Source organism: Mandrillus leucophaeus, unplaced genomic scaffold (genome assembly GCF_000951045.1).
Source record: "Mandrillus leucophaeus isolate KB7577 unplaced genomic scaffold, Mleu.le_1.0 Scaffold637, whole genome shotgun sequence".
Lineage (NCBI taxonomy): Eukaryota > Metazoa > Chordata > Mammalia > Primates > Cercopithecidae > Mandrillus > Mandrillus leucophaeus.
In genome coordinates, this window is record NW_012106886.1 from 289,477 (window position 1) to 306,780 (window position 17,304).

The window sequence follows — 17,304 nt, forward strand, 5'->3', positions numbered from 1 at the left end:
GCTTCTGTTTGTCTGAAAAAGTCTTAATTTTGCATTCTTTTAAAAAACTTTCTATTTGGAAATTTATAGGAAAGTTGAAAGACCATCATAATCAATGCATAGACTATACCGTTTGTACAGATTCACCTATTGTTAGCATTTTGCCTCATTTGCTTTATGAATTACTTTGTTCCTCTGTCTCTCTTTTTCTGTGAATGTATGTGTCCATATAATTACACACGTATTTTTTTCTTTGTCTGAGAATAAGTTATATAGTGTTTACTCTTTATTCCTAAATACGTCCTTGTATTATTTCTTAAGAAAAAAAGATTCACTTTTTTTGCCACTGTAGTTAGTACTTGTAGTAAATTTAACTTTGTTATAATACTTTTGTTCATCTATTCAATTTTGTCAGTGGACCCCATAATAACCTTTGTAGATTTTTTTTTCCTGCAGTACATGATCCAGTTTTGGAGCACATATTGCATTTAGTGGTAATATCTTTTCAATCTCTTTCAACCTGAAATAATTCCTCAGCCTTTGTCCTTTATGACATTGGCCTTTTAAAAGAATACAATCTTTGTTGTGTGTGTGTGTGTTTTTCAAGTAAAATGTTCTCATTCTGGCAGAAAATTCAGATTATGCATTCCTGGCCAGAATACTATATAAGTGATGTTTTGTCTTCAAAATATTACATCTGGAGCCATTTGACATCTGTGTACCCCTCATTTGTGATATCAGGCTTGATCACCTGGCCAGTTTCTCCCTCATTTATACTTTACATCTGCTGCCTTGCTACTAATATGTCTGCAGAGACACTTCAACGCTATGTAGCTATTCTCTACCTTATTAAGATTTCACCCCTATATTTAGCATCCTTTGGTAATTTTTATCTAAACTAATCTTTTCTGTGATAGTTGCAAAATGATGATTTTTTTCAACTTTAGCATTCCTTTCACACTTGCTAATTGATACTTGGCATGATTCTGAAAACAAGAACCCTTCCCTCTGCCTTATTGTTTTATTTGTCTTTTATGAATATAGATTCACAGATTTTTAACTCATTACTTCTCTTAATTAGTTTTGTGTTTGTATTTTTCCAGATTTGGCCAGCAGGAGCGTCTTCATTCTAATTCCTGTCCTCATGACATACCCCCGTTATTTTCATTACCATTTTCTTATTTCTAACATAACAACATATTGCAGGCTTTTCTTGCTCTTCCATATCCCAGCCCTGAAATCAGCCATTTCTCTGAGGAGCTCTGGTCCTTTCTATTGGTGAAACCAAGATATGGCTACCAACTATGCTCATATATATACATATGCACACATGGATACAAATATACATACACATGCATGTATGCATATGTATACATGTAAATCCATGTACACTTACATGTTTCAAGGCTTTCAAAAGTATTTCATACAGTAGCAGTTTTGTTTTGTCTCCAGAGCATTAACTGCCTGTTGGATCATTTTTATGATGGTAGGTTTAAAATTCTTGTCAGATGATTCCAGCAACTGGGTTGTCTCAGGTATTGGCATCCTGTCTTTTTTCATTCGAGTCATGATTTTCCTGATTCTTAGTATGTCAAGTTTTTTTTCAATTGTATTCTGAGTATTTTTTGTATTCTAATGACATTCTAGGTTCTATTTAAAAATTCTAATTTAGCAGAAAGTCATCTTGTTTAAGTTTAGCATGCAGATCCTGGCCTGCTTTTGTAGGCTGTGGTTCTAATGATGATTTAGTTCCCGGATCCCTTGAAATGTTATTTTGGTCCACTTTATTTAATTGCTACCTGGAGACTGTTGTGAATACCTGATATTCCACACTGTGGTTCAGTTTTCAAACCTTTTGGCATATTAATTGTAAACAATTTCACATGTTGGTTGGGGATGCTCTACACAGGCTGAAGGAATTCTTTCTCCAGGTTCCTTCTCTTTGATATTCTCTCCTCAGTTACTAGTTGAGAGGGTGCAGTTGTCACCTGCCGTCATTGGATGGGGGGTAGAAGTCTGAGCTCCTCACTAGACCGACACTGTTGCTATGGGAGGACATCCTGCACTAGGACCCCTTCCACCTCTGGTTAATGGGCAGAAGTCCACGCTCCCCACTTGCTCTCTGATAATACTGCAAAGGGCAGGGAGCATCAGCAGTGTTTTGCTTGGGTAGGTCAAGTATTATCAAGAAGGTTTCTGGGCACCCTCTTTTTCAGTCCTTTGCTTAGAAAGAGTAGATTTTTCTTGAAGCTTTTTTGTCTGTTCCTCTTGATGTCTCTGGGCTTTTCCAGAGCCTAGTCTACAAGATACAGAATACAAAGACACCTCAGGGAACTCACCACAGTGTCATTCCTCACATGCTGAGGTCTTAGCCAGTCCATCTTCTTCTTTCTACTTTCCAGAGTTCCCTTACAGTTGTCAGTTATATATCAGGGTTTTTAGTTGTACTTAGTGGAGAAATGAGTCTAATCCATCTTGTTTGGAACAAGAAATACTTTTTAATGTATTTTAAATTTCTGTTTTAGGAGCAAGTACATTTAAGATTGTTATGTCTTCTTGGTAACTTGACCCTTTATCACGGTATAATTTCCCTCTTTTTTTTCTTTTTTTGAGACGGAGTTTCACTCTTGTTGCCCAGGCTGGAGTGCAATGGCACCATCTCAGCTCACTGCAATCTCCTCCTCCTGGATTCAAGTGATTCTCATGCCTCAGCCTCCCGAGCAGCTGGGACTGCAGGCATGAGCCACCATGCCCTGCTAATTTTTGTATTTTTAATAGGGATGGGATTTCACCATGTTGGTCAGGCTGGTTTCGAACTCCTGACCTCAGGTGATCCACTCGCCTCGGCCTCCCAAACTGCTGGGATTACAGGCATGAGCCACTGCGCCCGGCCCCTCATTTCCTTCTTTATCCCTAATAACATTCATTGTTCTGGAGCTTGTTGTGCCTCATATTAATAAAGCTCCTCCAGGTTTCTTTTCATGACTGTTTACATGAGACATCTCTTTCCATACTTTTATTTTTAACCTATCTTTTTATTTAAAATGGGTTATTTTTGATAGTATATAGTTTGGTCTTGCTTTTTTATCCAATCTGACATTCTCTGCCTCTTAATTGGTGCTTTAAAACCATTTCTTTAATGAAATATTGATGCAGTAGGCTTTGAATTTAATATCTTGCTGTTTTTTTCTTTGTTCCATCTCCTTTTTGTTATCTTTTTTTGCTATCTTTTGGATTGAGCATTTTTTATTATTATATTTTATTTCTATTATTGCCTTATTACTTTACCTCTTTTTCAAAAAATTTTAGTGGTCTCTCTAGGGTTTGCAGTGTACATCTTTCATTAGTTACAGTCAAGTAATTATACAGCCTCACTTGTAAGAAACTTTTAACAGTATACTCCCAACTCCTAATTATTTGTACTGTTATTGTCATGAACTCCTTTTACATATACTATTAACACAATACGTTGCTATTGTTTGTCCATTAAACAGTTATCTTTTAGAGTAGTTAAAAATAAGAAAAAAGTGTATTTCATGCTTATCTTCATGTTTAACATTTTCACCAGTTTTCACTTCTTAGGTAAGTTTCTCTCTGGTTCTACTTGAAGAACTTGTTTTAATACTTTTTGTAATGGAGGGCTGCTAATAATACTTTCTCTTAGCTTCAGAACGTTTTTGTCTTTCACTTTTGAGAGATATTTTCATTAGAATTCTGGATTGGGAGGCTTTTTTCCAATGCTTTAAAGATGTCACTCTATTGTTATCTGGCTTGAATAATTTCTGATGAGAAGTGTAATGTAATTCTTGATTTTTCTTTATATAATGTATCTTTTTCCTCTGATGGCTGCATGATTTTCTCTTTGTGTCTATGTGCATGTTGTTGTCATTTTTGGTTTGTTTTTATATCTGTGTTGCTTGATCTTTGAGATTCTTGCATTTGTGGTTTGGTGTCTTTCTTATATTTGGCAAATCCTAGACATTAGTTCTTCAACAATTTCTTCTCTTCCCTTCTTTCTTCTTCTGTGATTTCTATTATGTGTATGTTATATTTCTTGATATTGTCCTATAGCTCTTAGAGGCGCTGTTCTGTTACAGTTTTTTTTTTTTTTTTCTTTTTCCTTTTTTTTCTCTCTGTGTTTCAGATTGGATAATACCAATCCAATTTTAGGTTCACTGATTCTTTCCTTAGCTGAGTCAAGTTATCTGTTACTGTGTTGGTTTTATGTATCTCTATCTATATATCTAACATTTCCATATTATTCTTTCTAAAAGAAAGGATTTCTATTGAAGTAATTTCTACAGAAATGCCCTATCTGTTCATGTGTATTGATAAAGATGATCCTTTATCATCTTAATCATTATTTGCTTGCTTTTTCATGTTTAAGTTTTCCTTGAAAGCCAGACATTGTAGGTAAGAGTCTGAGGTGCCAGACTCTTTTTTTTTAATGTACCTATATATCACTCACAACTTAGGTTTTCCCTATGAGCCTATGCCTCAGAGAGGGTCTCTCTCCATGTTCATTTCTCTCCTAGAAGTAAATTGCTGTTACGTATCACTTGGATCATGCTAGGTTTGTGGTAGGGAGAAAAGGAGGGTTCTCTGTTACTCTGATTTAGCTTCAGTCTTAGGCAGGTCTTTCAATCCTGCATCTCAGGGGTGGGGCTCTTTCAGCAATCCTGCCCCTCTCCCACTGCCAGAGGCAGAGATCCTCTACCGGGCAGGGCCTAGAATGGTTTCCTGGTCCTCCTGAGGGGTAGAGGGGGTTTTTTGTTTGTTTGCTTTTGTTTACTTCCCTCAGCAACCTATGCTCTGGGGATAACATTTTTGCTGACCTTTCGTCAGTGGCTTAATGCTTTTTTTCTTCAGGGATAAAGATATGATTGGGGCTTCATGTCCGTCCTGCTGTGGGGGTGATTCTCTTTTGCCAGAATTGGATCTGGAGGGAGATCTTTTCTAATTTCCTGCCCTTCCCCAGTGAGCTACAGAGAGACTGAGGACTCTTGTGAGTGCCCACTGAGGTCTGTAGAAAATAACCTGCAAGGCCGGGCACGGTGGCTCACGCCTGTAATCCCAGCACTTTGGGAGGCCGAGGCGGGCAGATCATGAGGTCAGGAGATCGAGACCATCCTGGCTAACACGGTGAAACCTCGTCTCTACTAAAAATACAAAAAATTAGCTGGGCATGGTGGCGGGCGCCTGTAATCCCAGCTACTTGGGAGGCTGACTCAGGAGAATGGCGTGAACCCAGAAGGCAGAGCTTGCAATGAGCCGAGATCACGCCACTGCACTCCAGCCTGGGCGACAGAGCGAGACTCCATCTCAAAAAATAAAGAAAAAAAAAGAAAAGAAAATAGCCTGCAAATGGACGTGATGCCCCTTGTGTCCAAGCCACCCAGGGTTTTTGTATTTTCATGGTAGCTCACCCTTGGCCTTTTGCAGTTTATCAAAAAGTTTAGCTGAGATCTTACCCAGAGATAGAGTGGTACCAATTTTTCTCGTGTGTACTGCCCTGTGTCAACCAGCGCTCGTGATCCCCCTCTCCTCTAAGGCACTCATCTTTCTTTAGGTTTCAAGGTAGTTGATTGCCGTCTTACTTTAGCTCTGATGGTCAAGAAAAATTATAGTTTTATAAATTATCCAGCTTTTTCTCGTCATTAGGGTGAGAGTGACATTATTTATAGCTCTCTACAACCTAAACAGAATCAGAAATCTCCCTGAAAAAGATTTAAGCCACTAAATTCTACCCAATCCTAATATAGTTTTCTTAATATCTTAGAAGAGGATATGCCAGATGTTCTTTATCTTTAGTGATACTTATATTAATGGATTGGATAGAATGCAGATGGTCCCTGTGTTTTTCATGTTATTCCATGACTCATTTTGGAAAGGAGAGAACCACTAGCTGGTCATGTTCACAGGGAGATTGTTTACATTGTTTCTACTGGTTTTACAATATCAGGGAGGCAAAAGGTACCTCTCAGTGCTTGGAAAACATAAACTTTATATTGAGACAGTTGCATTCTTAAATGATCCTCATAAGGTCTGTGGTTTAAAAAAAATAAAACTGTATAGGGGATTATTTCAAACATACAGAAATAGAGAAAAGAGTTTACTGATTTCCCCATATGCCTACTACGCAGCTTAAACAATTATCACACCATCTTAATGTTGTTTTATCTACCATTTACGCCCTCTTTTCCATGGATTATTTTGAAGCAAATTCCAGATATAATTTTTAAGTATAAATGAGTGTAAGGGTTTGTAAATTTTTATTTCATACCATATGCATTTCAGTTTTAATGTATTGACTTTGGATGCAGAAAGATAGCATTTGCAAATTCTGTGCTGTTTGCATTCAAAGGCATTTAATGTGTGACAGGGTGTATTCCAGATCTCTTTTATGTGTGTAATTGGTAACCATACCTACAGACAAAGGTTCTGGAGGCAAGGACATTTTTCCTGGTATTTGTAGACCTTTCTCTCTCCTTGAACAGTAGCCTGTTGTACTGCATTTAGTACATTGGAATTTGAGCAGACATCCCCTAATAATTGAACTCACACTAAAAAATTAATTTTCATATTTCATTGAGACTTCTGTTTAGACCTATATATTCAAAGGAGAAAGCAAAGTGACTTGACTTTACTCTTCTGGTTATACGTTGAACAACATGGGCATGTGTAAGAGTTCAGTGTTTTAACTTCATGGTTTTTTTTAACCTTTTGTTTTGAAATGGTAATTGATTCACAGAAAAATTGTAAAAATAGATCAGGGAGTTCACATATACCTGTCACCCATCTTCTAATGTTAATAACTTAAATAATTACTGTACAGTGATAAAAAAAAAAAAAAAAGTAATTAACCTAGTGGTTATTTTCTTATTTTAACAGCTGCTGAAATAGTTCAAGAAATCGAAAATATGGAGAAGACTAGGATGCGTCTTGAAGCTAGTAAACTCAATGAAAGTGTATGTTAATGGGCTATTTCAGTATCTGGATAGAAATGAAGAAAGAAAGTTTAATACCCAACAAAAATTAAAGCAAACCATTATTAAATTTGTTCATTTACTAAAACATTTCCACTTAGTGTATTATGATTTACTTGCAACTCCTTTTAGGACAATATTTGATTGTACTTAGCAGTCTTCCAGTACAACATGCAATTCAAAGTAGAGTTTGTTCATGAGCTAGAGTTCTATAGAAAATGCCTATGCCTGTGCATCAGGCAGCTTTGATACTGGTCCTTTCTCTGCTGGTTCTGTTTGATAAACTGCCTCTAAGGACCTCTAAGCTACCGCTAGGGACCTCTATGATTCCTTGTTAGCTCTGGCATTCTGCAATTCTATGATTATACTTATGGACATGTTAAGTAATTGTAAGGATAAATTAAGTAATTTGAGGATGGAGTATTCTCTTGAGCTTTTGAGAGAATCAGAGACCTAAAATTCTTCACTGTTGCCTTCCACTAGCTTGATGGCCCCAAACTTGAAGACAGGATACCAGTGAAGAAAATAGTCATTGTGTCCTGTGACACTGGAGGAAGTGTTTTGGTCTCTTCCAAGTAGACTTCTTTTTTTTTGTAGGCCATCTGTAGTGTGTTTGTAAGGAAAGCAATGGTTACCTTAAGAAAGTAAGTTTATAGCCAAATAAGTAGGAACAAAAATGGGATTTACATTGACCCTATTATTACCTGTGTGCTAACTGTAAGATGGGAACTGTAGTGAATTATGGAAGTAGATTTCTGATCTTTTAAGTCTGAGGTTTAAAAAGTGGACCTAGAAATTTAACTTACTGTGTTTTGTATTACTGCATTTTCTATACATACTACTTTTCTATAATGACCTGGAGAAGTTAGGTTGGAAAGAGAGAAGGCAGACAAGAAGATCAGCCTTACTGATAGTCAGCTAAGTGTCGTCAGTCTTCTGGTTTCAAATATTGTCTGTTGTATTAATGAATGTGGAAAATTAAATATTGAAAATAGAAAATTTATTATTTTGTTAATATATAATCGAATCATGTTCCTTTTTCTACTGATAAGAAAAAATAATGAGTAAAATGTATACTGTTTCTGGTATTTAAGGGAAGTCCGTAGGAATGATTCTTCCTAGGTCTATATAAAACAGATGACAGATCATTTTCCTCTATTTTAAACACTCACATTTGAGATTTGAAAGTTTGTAATATTTCCCTTTTTATCATTTTGGGGAGATTTTTATTCAGACTTTTTTTTGATTATTTTAGGTAATGGTTTTTACAAAGGACCAAACAGAAAAGGAAATAGATGAAATTCACAGTAAATATCGTAAGTTGCGTGACTTTTTTTATTTGTAAAGAGCTTCGGTTGCTGTTTTTCATCTTAAGTAATTTTTTCAGGATAATGTTTTATATTAAGGTTCAATTCAAACTTTTGTTAACATTACTTAAGAGATTGAATTTTAATTGGGTGTTACTTAGTGACTTTTTTTGTATTTTATGTGCCTGCTTTTTTGTTTTTATGACTAGCATTCTACTTTGAGCTTTGCAAATATTAATTAGCTGCTCTCAGAGCATCTCTGTGAGAAGAAGCTGGGTTTAAAATGGAAACATATGGGGGTTCTATCCTGTCCTCAGGCCACTCAGTAACAATACTTCTGTATAGGATTTCAATGCTTCTATATTTGTGCCAAAAATAGTTTTCATTTTATTGCTTGTTAGCAACCTCCCAACTTTATCACTTCCTTTTCCTTAAATGTCTTTGTGTATATCTTTCCTAGGGCTAACACATTACTGTTTTGTCAATTGGATAGCTGTTATTCTTTGTGTGATTGGTTGGTTTTTAGTTTAAATTTAAGTGCCTGACGAACAGTAGATGGTTAATAGATGTTCACTGAATCAGTATTCCCAGGCATGGTGTGTTTTAATTGAGGTAAGATAATTTTTTTCTGGAGTGCAGTGGCGCGATCCTGGCTCACTGCAAGCTCCGCCTCCTGGGTTCACGCCATTCTCCTGCCTCAGCCTCCCGAGTAGCTGGAACTACAGGCGCCCGCCACTGCGCCCGGCTCATTTTTTGTATTTTTAGTAGAGACGGGGTTTCACCATGGTCTCGATCTCCTGACCTTGTGATCCGCCCGCCTCGGCCTCCCAAAGTGCTGGGATTACAGGCGTGAGCCACCGCGCCCGGCCCTCTCTTCATTTCTTAAACTCTGAAGGCCCAGGTTCTGTAGTGATGTATTGTGGGAAGGAGGATGAAGCACACCTGCACTGGATGTAGGTGTGATCGCCTGTGCCTTGGTAGAATAGGAAAAGGACCCCAGAGGAGTCTTGGATTATGGACTGAACAACAAAAGTCGCCATTATTCTGTTGCTAGACAGATAAGTATGATGTGAACCTCTCTGATCAACTTTTAGGATGCCAGAGTGATTTTTTAGAAAGGAGAACAAAAGAGAATATCAAATGATCACACTGAATTGGCCTGTAAAAATAAAGCCTGTGAAAATAAGGAAACCAGAAAATTTGCATTGGGAGAAAGTAATTTAAATAACTGAAAGGGTGGCATCTAATAATTATCCCATATTAAGAAAAATTTGGACTGTATACAGTCAAGAAAATATTCATTGCCCACCACTTAGATATCTAAAAAGTAACTTTACTAAATAGATGGTATTAAATTAATTGATTTAACCTTAAAATAAACCTCAAAAGTCAAGTGCTTCACAGAGCTTAGATGCTTAGCCTTTTAGTTTATTCATACATTTTGATTTAGTGTCAGGTTCTAACTATACCATTGATATATCTTCATCTTTTAAACATTTTGTTAATGTTTTGCATGTTGTTTTTTTAATCATTTACTTTTTATAAGGCTTATCATATAAAAGAGCAGTCTCTTGCTTCCTCCAACAACATGCCTCTATTCCCATTCCCTAGAGGGAACAACTATCAAGACTTTTGGCGCTACTTTTGGTTATTACCTTACAATTTATAAAAAGGTATTCTTTCTGCTATTTCTTGAAGCTTTTCAATTTCACATTAACTATTGATGTGCTAATATGAAAGGTGGAGATTTAGCTCATTTATGTATCCTGAGCCCTACCTTTGCTTCCTTTCCATCCTTTAAATATTATGTCATAAGTTTTTGTAAGATCAGTATTAAGTTAGATACACTGTTTATGGCTCAAGCCAGACAATTTGCATAAGATGGTTATAATTCCTTTCATCAAAACATTCTGTTTTTCTTTTTTTTCTTTTTTTTTTTTGAGATGGAGTCTCGCTCTGTCACCCAGGCTGGAGTGCAGTGGCGCGATCTTGGCTCACTGTAAGTTCTGCCTCCTGGGTTCATGCCATTCTCCTGCCTCAGCCTCCTGAGTAGCTGGGACTACAGGCTCCCACCACCACACCCAGCTAATTTTTTGTATTTTTAGTAGAGACGGGGTTTCACCGTGTTAGCCAGGATGGTCTTGATCTCCTGACCTCGTGATCCTCCCGCCTCAGCCTCCCAGAGTGCTGGGATTACAGGCATGAGCCACTGTACCTGGCCCTGTTTTTCTTATAATTAATAATTCTCTTTTATTTGTTTAACTATTTACCTAGTACTAACATATCTCTAAACCTTCCAACAGAAGTGTAAATCACTTTCCAGTACATTTACACACATTGATTATAACTCATTATGTTCTCAAGAACTTCTCCCCTAGGGCCACCCCTAGTCTCTGTTGTCCTGTTCCAGTCTACTGTGCTTGCCCTTTATGCCTTCTGTTAATACATGGCTGCTCCTCTGGAATTTATTGTCACCAGCTTTCTGGGAATTCTGCTCTCCTCCTTCCTGTGTTGGTTCACTTCTTCCAGGTTCCAAGTCTCCCTCTTCTCTTGCCTTGTTTTGGTAGAGTACATTTTCCAGGAAACTTCCTGAGAAAGGGTGTATGCAAGCTTGTCCAAACTGCGGCCCGTGGGCCGCATGTGGCCCAGGATGGCCTTTGAATGCAGCCCAAAACAAATATGTAAACTTTATTAAACACTGTGATAATTTTTTTTTTCTTTTTTCTTTTTTTTTTGGTCATCAGCTATTGTTAGTGTTAGTGTATTTTATGTGTGGCCCAAGACAATTCTCCTTCCAGTGTGGCCCAGGGAAGCCAAAAGATTAGACACCCCTGGTATAGGGGAATTTCTTGAGATATATAACATTCCATACATAACAGGAAATAACACTTTTATTATTGATTGATAATTTGGCTGTTTGTAGAACTTTAGGTTGAAAAGATACTTTTCTCCGAATTTTCAAAGGTATCATTCCATTGTTTTCTGCTTTCCAGCACTGTTGCTAATAACTAGCTTGCCATTCTGATTCTTTATCTTTCATTTATTACTTTTTTTTCTTGATCTGCCCATGTTCAGTTCACCATCAAGTTCTGTCAGTCTCTATCTTCTAAATATCCCCTGAGTCCATACACTTCTTATATATCACTTTGCTTTCTTGTCATCCCCCATCTACTCTTGACCCTTCCTAATACTCAGAAGCCAAACTGTCTTCCAGAACTGCTGAGTCTTCACATCATTGCCATTTCTGCCTTGCTGCCCTCCTGCCGTTATAAAGAATTCTTCAGTGGACTTCCCATTTCTCTTAAGCTAGAGTTTGTAAAGTCTGTTCAATTTCCTGTATCTGGACCTGCTGAGCTCTCTAGCCTTGCCTCTTCTCTTCCCCTTACTCCTTGTATTCCAGTCACTCTGGATATCTTTTACCTCCTTTACCAAGTCCTTCAGTGTTTTAGGGCATTTGTTACCCTCTTCTCTCTTTGTCTGGAACTATGTCTTTCTCTAATTGCTTCTGACTCCTATCTATACTACCTACTCTCAATCAGCTCTATTGTAGTTTCCCTGGGAAACCCTTTGTGATCTCAGACAAGGTAAGATTTTCTTTCTATATGTACTTACATTATCTTGTGTTTTTTCATAGTACTATTCCATTTGTTCAGCCATAACAAGTTTTTCTAGTACTTAGCATGTGCCAGACGCTACGCTCAGAGCTAGGGATATAGGAATGAACAAGACAGACAAAAAGCCTACTCTGTTGGAGTTTATATCTTACTAGTATTTTAGAAAGTGATAAGTGAAAAAATAAAGCAAGGAAGAATATAAGAAAAGTTTAACTTTTTGATAAAATGGTCATAATCGTTATTTATTGTGCAGTTAATTAGTTTCTTATTTCTAATTAATTTCTAATTATGTGTTTTTATCAGTGTACTAGGGCTGCCCAAACAAAGTACTGCATGTAGACTGCATGGCTTAAATAACAAATTTATTGTCTCGTGGTTCTGGAAGCTAGAAGTCCAAGAGCAAGGTGTCAGCAGGGTTCTGGAGGCTAGAAGTCTAAGATCGAAGTGTCCTGAGCTTCTCAGGGCCATGCAGGAAGGATCTGTTCTAGGCCTCTCTCCTTGGCTGTAGACGGCCATCTTCTCCCTATGTCTCTTGACATCATCTTCCCTCTATGTGTGTCTCTGTGTCCAAATTTCCCCCTTTTATAAACATATCAGTTATATTGGATTAGGGCTCATCCTAATGACCTCAGAGGTGGCTTCTCTGTCATTTCCCTATCATAAGCAAAGTCCTGAGGTTAGGGAAAAAACTGTCTCGCTTAGAAAAGAAAAAAAAGCTTAAAATGAATAGTGGGGGGTTGGGGGTCTGGGATAAGAGCCTCTTGCTCTCTGGAAATGGTTTCCTTTAATCACTGTATCTCTACCCCAGTTCAGATCAGCTAGACCTCTATGAAGGGAAACAGAATCAACATTCCTTTTACCCAAAGGAAAGAGAAAGGTGGCAGGATCTTGGAAAAGAGATAGATCCAACAATTCCACATTTAGCTCACCCTTTGTTATATCCTGGATGAGCCCCCATATGATGGGATAGTTCCCTGGACCTTGATCCCCTTCGTGGGCGGGAACTGGAGTAGATCCTTTCACTCAGCCCACTGCTGGCCACTCCTTGCAAGAGGGAACACATGCTGGAACCAGCCGGACGCTCCTCTCTGGTGGGAGCAGGCTCTGTGCAGGCCCCATAGCAGCATCCTAGCCCCTGCCCTTTCAACACGCGAGTTCTCGTCCTGTGTCTTAGGAAAATGAAGTTGCACAAATGGATTGGAGAGTAGTGTATGTGGAGGATTTTATTGGGTGATGGCTGGCAGCTGATGGGAGTTGGAAAGGGGATGATGTGGGAAGAAGGTGGTCTTTCCCTGAAGCTGCAGCATCTGAAGTTAGCTGCATTTGTCTGTAGTCTCCAATGCTCAGCTGCTTGTATCCCCGATGCTCAGCAGCTTGCATCTCTGACTGCTTGCATCAGCTGCTTGTGTTGCTCTGCCAGCTGAAGTATTTTTGTGGGCAAACAATAGAAGCATGGCAGACCAAAAAGGCAATATTTGGGTGGCGAGATGGGGTCAGCTGTTTTCACTTAGGGCCAAGGTCCCAGGCTTGAGGGTGGAGTTTAGCCAGGAGCCCAGCCATTCTGTATCTCAAGGACACCGAAGAGCTTTTGTTTATGTGGGTCATATCTATTAATATGTATCACATTATCAATTAAAACTTAGAGATGTCTGTTTCCAGCCATGGAATAGCTTCATTTACTCTCTTACCTAAAACAAGCAAAATGAATGTATAAAGTATATGAAATAGCAATTTTCAAGATACTGGCCATTGGGCACCAAAGGATAGGGATCCTTGAGAGGTAAGCAAAAAATGTGATGAACCTTATACTAAAGTTTCCTGGCTATAGTGTGGGCAAGTGGGTATTCCAGGCAAAGCCTGGAGACTCTAAGTTAAGGAGAAAGAGCTGAGAGATCAGAGGAACCAAAGGAGTTAGAGTTTGCAGGACGGAGTACTGGAAGGAGAAACCCAGTGATCTGCAGAGAGTTCACCTTGAGTATTCATTTGGCATGCAAAATACATTCTCTGACCACAATGAAATTAAATTAGAAATCAGTAACAAAGCCCTTGGGAAAGTCACCAAATATTTGGAAGTTAAATAATCCATTTCAAAATAGCCCATAGGTCAAAGAAGAAATTAAAACCAAGAAATTTCAAAAATATTAACAATGAACCCATTACATGTTAGCATAGATAACATATTTTGATTAAAAAAAAACTGTTTCCCCCTCTCCAAAAAATAAAAATAGAGATTTCTATTAGCCCAGACGGAATAACAGAGACTATATTTACTCTCCTCCATGAAAAAAAAAAAAAGAAAAACCTAGAAAAGCAGGTGAATGTTGAATGGTTTTTCAGATAATAGGAAACAAACGGGTAGCATAGGACTGTGATCTCTGAGATAGAGGGAAAACAAATCATGACTTAGGCCAAACGTTGCTGTGAACAGACAACATTACATTTCACAGAGATAGAAGGGAACAGGGGTTTCACAGCTTGGAAGCAGCAAACCTTGAAAAGACCAGCCTCAGAAGTATTTAGAGGTCAGAAGTATTTAGAGTTGATTGAGACCAAATTGGAGGTGAGGAAATGAAACCATTAAGGTAGACAACTTTTTGGGGGAGGTTTTAGTGTAAAGGAAAGCAGAAAAATAGGGTCATACCTGGAGGAGGGGTGTTGGGTCAAGGGAGGGTTTTGTTTGCTTTTTTTTTTTAAGTTTATTATTTAAGTTGGGAGATATTTAACTCAGTGGCTTTCTGATCTTTTTGACTACAACCCACAGTGAGAGACACATTTTATATCACTACTAACTGTATACATACACGTGACTGAAACAAAGGCTTCACAAAATGGTATTTGCCTTTTCCATTTTTAATGCATTCTGATACTTTCTATTCTCTTTATTATTTCAATAAGAAAAAAATGCTGGTCTGGATTTACTGAGTTGTTTTCATAATTCACACTCTAGGTTCGAAGGCACAGTCTCTCTGTTCACAGCTTCATGATGGAATCCCGAACATAAGTTAGAGGTTAGCCTTTAATTATAGCAAGGACAGTTGTTTCATGGTAAGAACAAGGGAAATAGATCATAAGTGCACAGACAAGTTATACTGGTGCTTGAAAGATGACAGAGTTTCTGTTAGAATGATTCTATATTTTTCAAAGTAGTGCGAGAGCAACTAAGAGAGGCCACGTGGGGAGTGTTGAATATTTGAACGAAGAGAAAAAAGTGTAAGATAGATATTTTGGAGAATTATAGAGAAAACTTTACTAGAGAAAGGTGCAAGAGTTGTATAGCAGTATTGAATGCCCATTTGAGAATTATGATCATGAAATTAAAGTGTCACTAGTCAGTTCAGGGCTAGATGAATAAGCCTGTAGTGAACATTAGCCGTAACTGTTAAACTCTGTTTTTCATCCACGTTTAGCTGGTTGGCTATAATAGGTGGTATGATGGTGAAAGAAATATATGGGATTTTACTTTGGCAAACACTGACTCCAAACTCATTTCTTGATTTAAAGTGGACGAAGTATCTCAGTGGCATCACTGTAGAAGGGTGTGAGTCTTTTCTACTCTTGAGAGAGCCTGTTTTTAGTCTTTTGTGCCACTGGGTTCTGGGTTCTTGGGCAGACCCAGAGACACTCTGACTGTAAGGGCTGGTCTGAAGAAGAGTAGTTAAAGTGATCAGGGAGTGAAGGGCTTGACTTGGTACTAAAAAAGATTACATTTAAACTTGGAGAGGAACTAAGGATGGAATGATCCAAGTATTCAAAATCTGGAAGAAAATGAGTTGGCTGAATGTGTACTTAGCCATGGACACTCCCACGACTAGCTGAGCCACTTAAAACTTCTAAGAGGTAAATTCAGGACATATACCCACCAGAACTGAGATTTTAAACTCTACAGTACTCCTTGCCAAATGGCAAATCTTCTAAAATGAAGTAAAGAGGTAAGTGGGAACAATGTTACTAGTCTTGATCTGTTGACATTTTTCATTTTCTGAGTAGGGGTTATTGGAATTCTCTGGCTAAAGCCAGAGTAGTGGCTACCATTTACTTTTGGTTTCCAGCCTAGCTCTGGGGTAATTAGATTTAAATCTGGGATTTTATTACTTCAGAAGATAATAAGTCATTAAGCCTTCTTAACTGTTAATGCTATTACTTTAGCAAATTTCGTAACTAATTCTTAAATCTCCAGTCTTTATGTGTACAGTGGAGTGGCCTTAGTAGGAAAATAGCTTAGACCTGGTCTAACTAAATTATGTAGATCCCATAGTACTGTGTCACCCTAGCCTAATAGAAACTACATAATGATGGTGGTAGTGTTAGCCCATTGATTCCAAGGAGCCAGAGAAATACAGGATAGTTATCCTCAAGTGCGTAGAGTACTTAAAAGAAATCACCTAGCTTGTATCCTAGATAGGATCTTACTTGTTTCTAAAGAGTTAGTTTTTTTCCAGTAATCTTTACGTCCAGGACATATTTCTTTTGCTGACATTTTAATGAGTCTCTTATTTAAAATGTACCATACATTTTATAGCCCAACACATTAGTTTCACTAGAAGTTTTCATACATGTACCATACACATAAAAATATTGTAATTAGGAGCATTCTTTCCTGAATGTCTTTGCTGTGCCTGTCAATATTCACGTATAGGAATCCAACTATTTTCTTCCTTGTGCATCACAATTTAGTTTTTCTCTTTTCGTGTTAAAAGATAATTTTCAGAAACAAGTAACATCATTCTCATACGGATGTAAAACGAACATGTGTTTTTATTAAAGATTTAAGCTCATTAGTAGAGAGAGGGCTGATATTATGTGGTGATCAAAGAAGGAGCCAAAGAATCATCACATTTACAGATGAGGAACATTGAAATGAATGTATAATGGGCAGAAAACTGGCTTCTTCCACATTGGAGGACGGAAGTCAATTGAACCTCCACCCAACAGGATTTTGCATATCTATAGTCAAGAATTATTTTCCATTGCTCTCAGTTATCTACAACATATACCATAGCTCAAAGGCAGTGAATGTCTGGAATCCTGGGAGAGTAGATTTAGACAATGCCATAGTTCAACTGAAGCTCAGTTTTTTTCCCTACACCCAGTAAATTCCTTATGCCTTAGTATTGTGCTAAGGAAAATGGGAGAAACCAAGTGATAAAAAGTACATTGTTGATTTTTGTATGAAAACAGTGTCAAATTTTTGTTTTAACCATTTGTAGTATGGTTCTCTCTAAAAATTTTACAGGATTTATGACATTACTTTGGACTGTGGCCTAAGTGTTTAACATTGCTAGATAAGTAAACTGCAACCTCAGCTGCATGGTTCAGAATCACAAATACATGCCCTAAAGTCCGTGCAGTAATGATGACTGGCTGCTCTTTATTGAACAAATTGATACATTAATAATGGTGATCTTGAGGTCAGGGTTA

At 37.7% G+C, this 17,304-nt stretch overlaps 1 protein-coding gene across 1 annotated transcript in view; it reads left to right on the forward strand.

The window, feature by feature from the left end:
• The window catches only part of RAD18 (RAD18 E3 ubiquitin protein ligase), an 81,405-nt gene that overhangs the window by 36,522 nt on the left and 27,579 nt on the right, over positions 1–17,304 (forward strand). The window contains exons 9-10 of the mRNA XM_012000634.1: positions 6,871–6,947; positions 8,221–8,281. Of these exons, the coding sequence (XP_011856024.1) occupies positions 6,871–6,947; positions 8,221–8,281 (138 nt within the window). The remainder of the gene's footprint in view (positions 1–6,870; positions 6,948–8,220; positions 8,282–17,304) is intronic.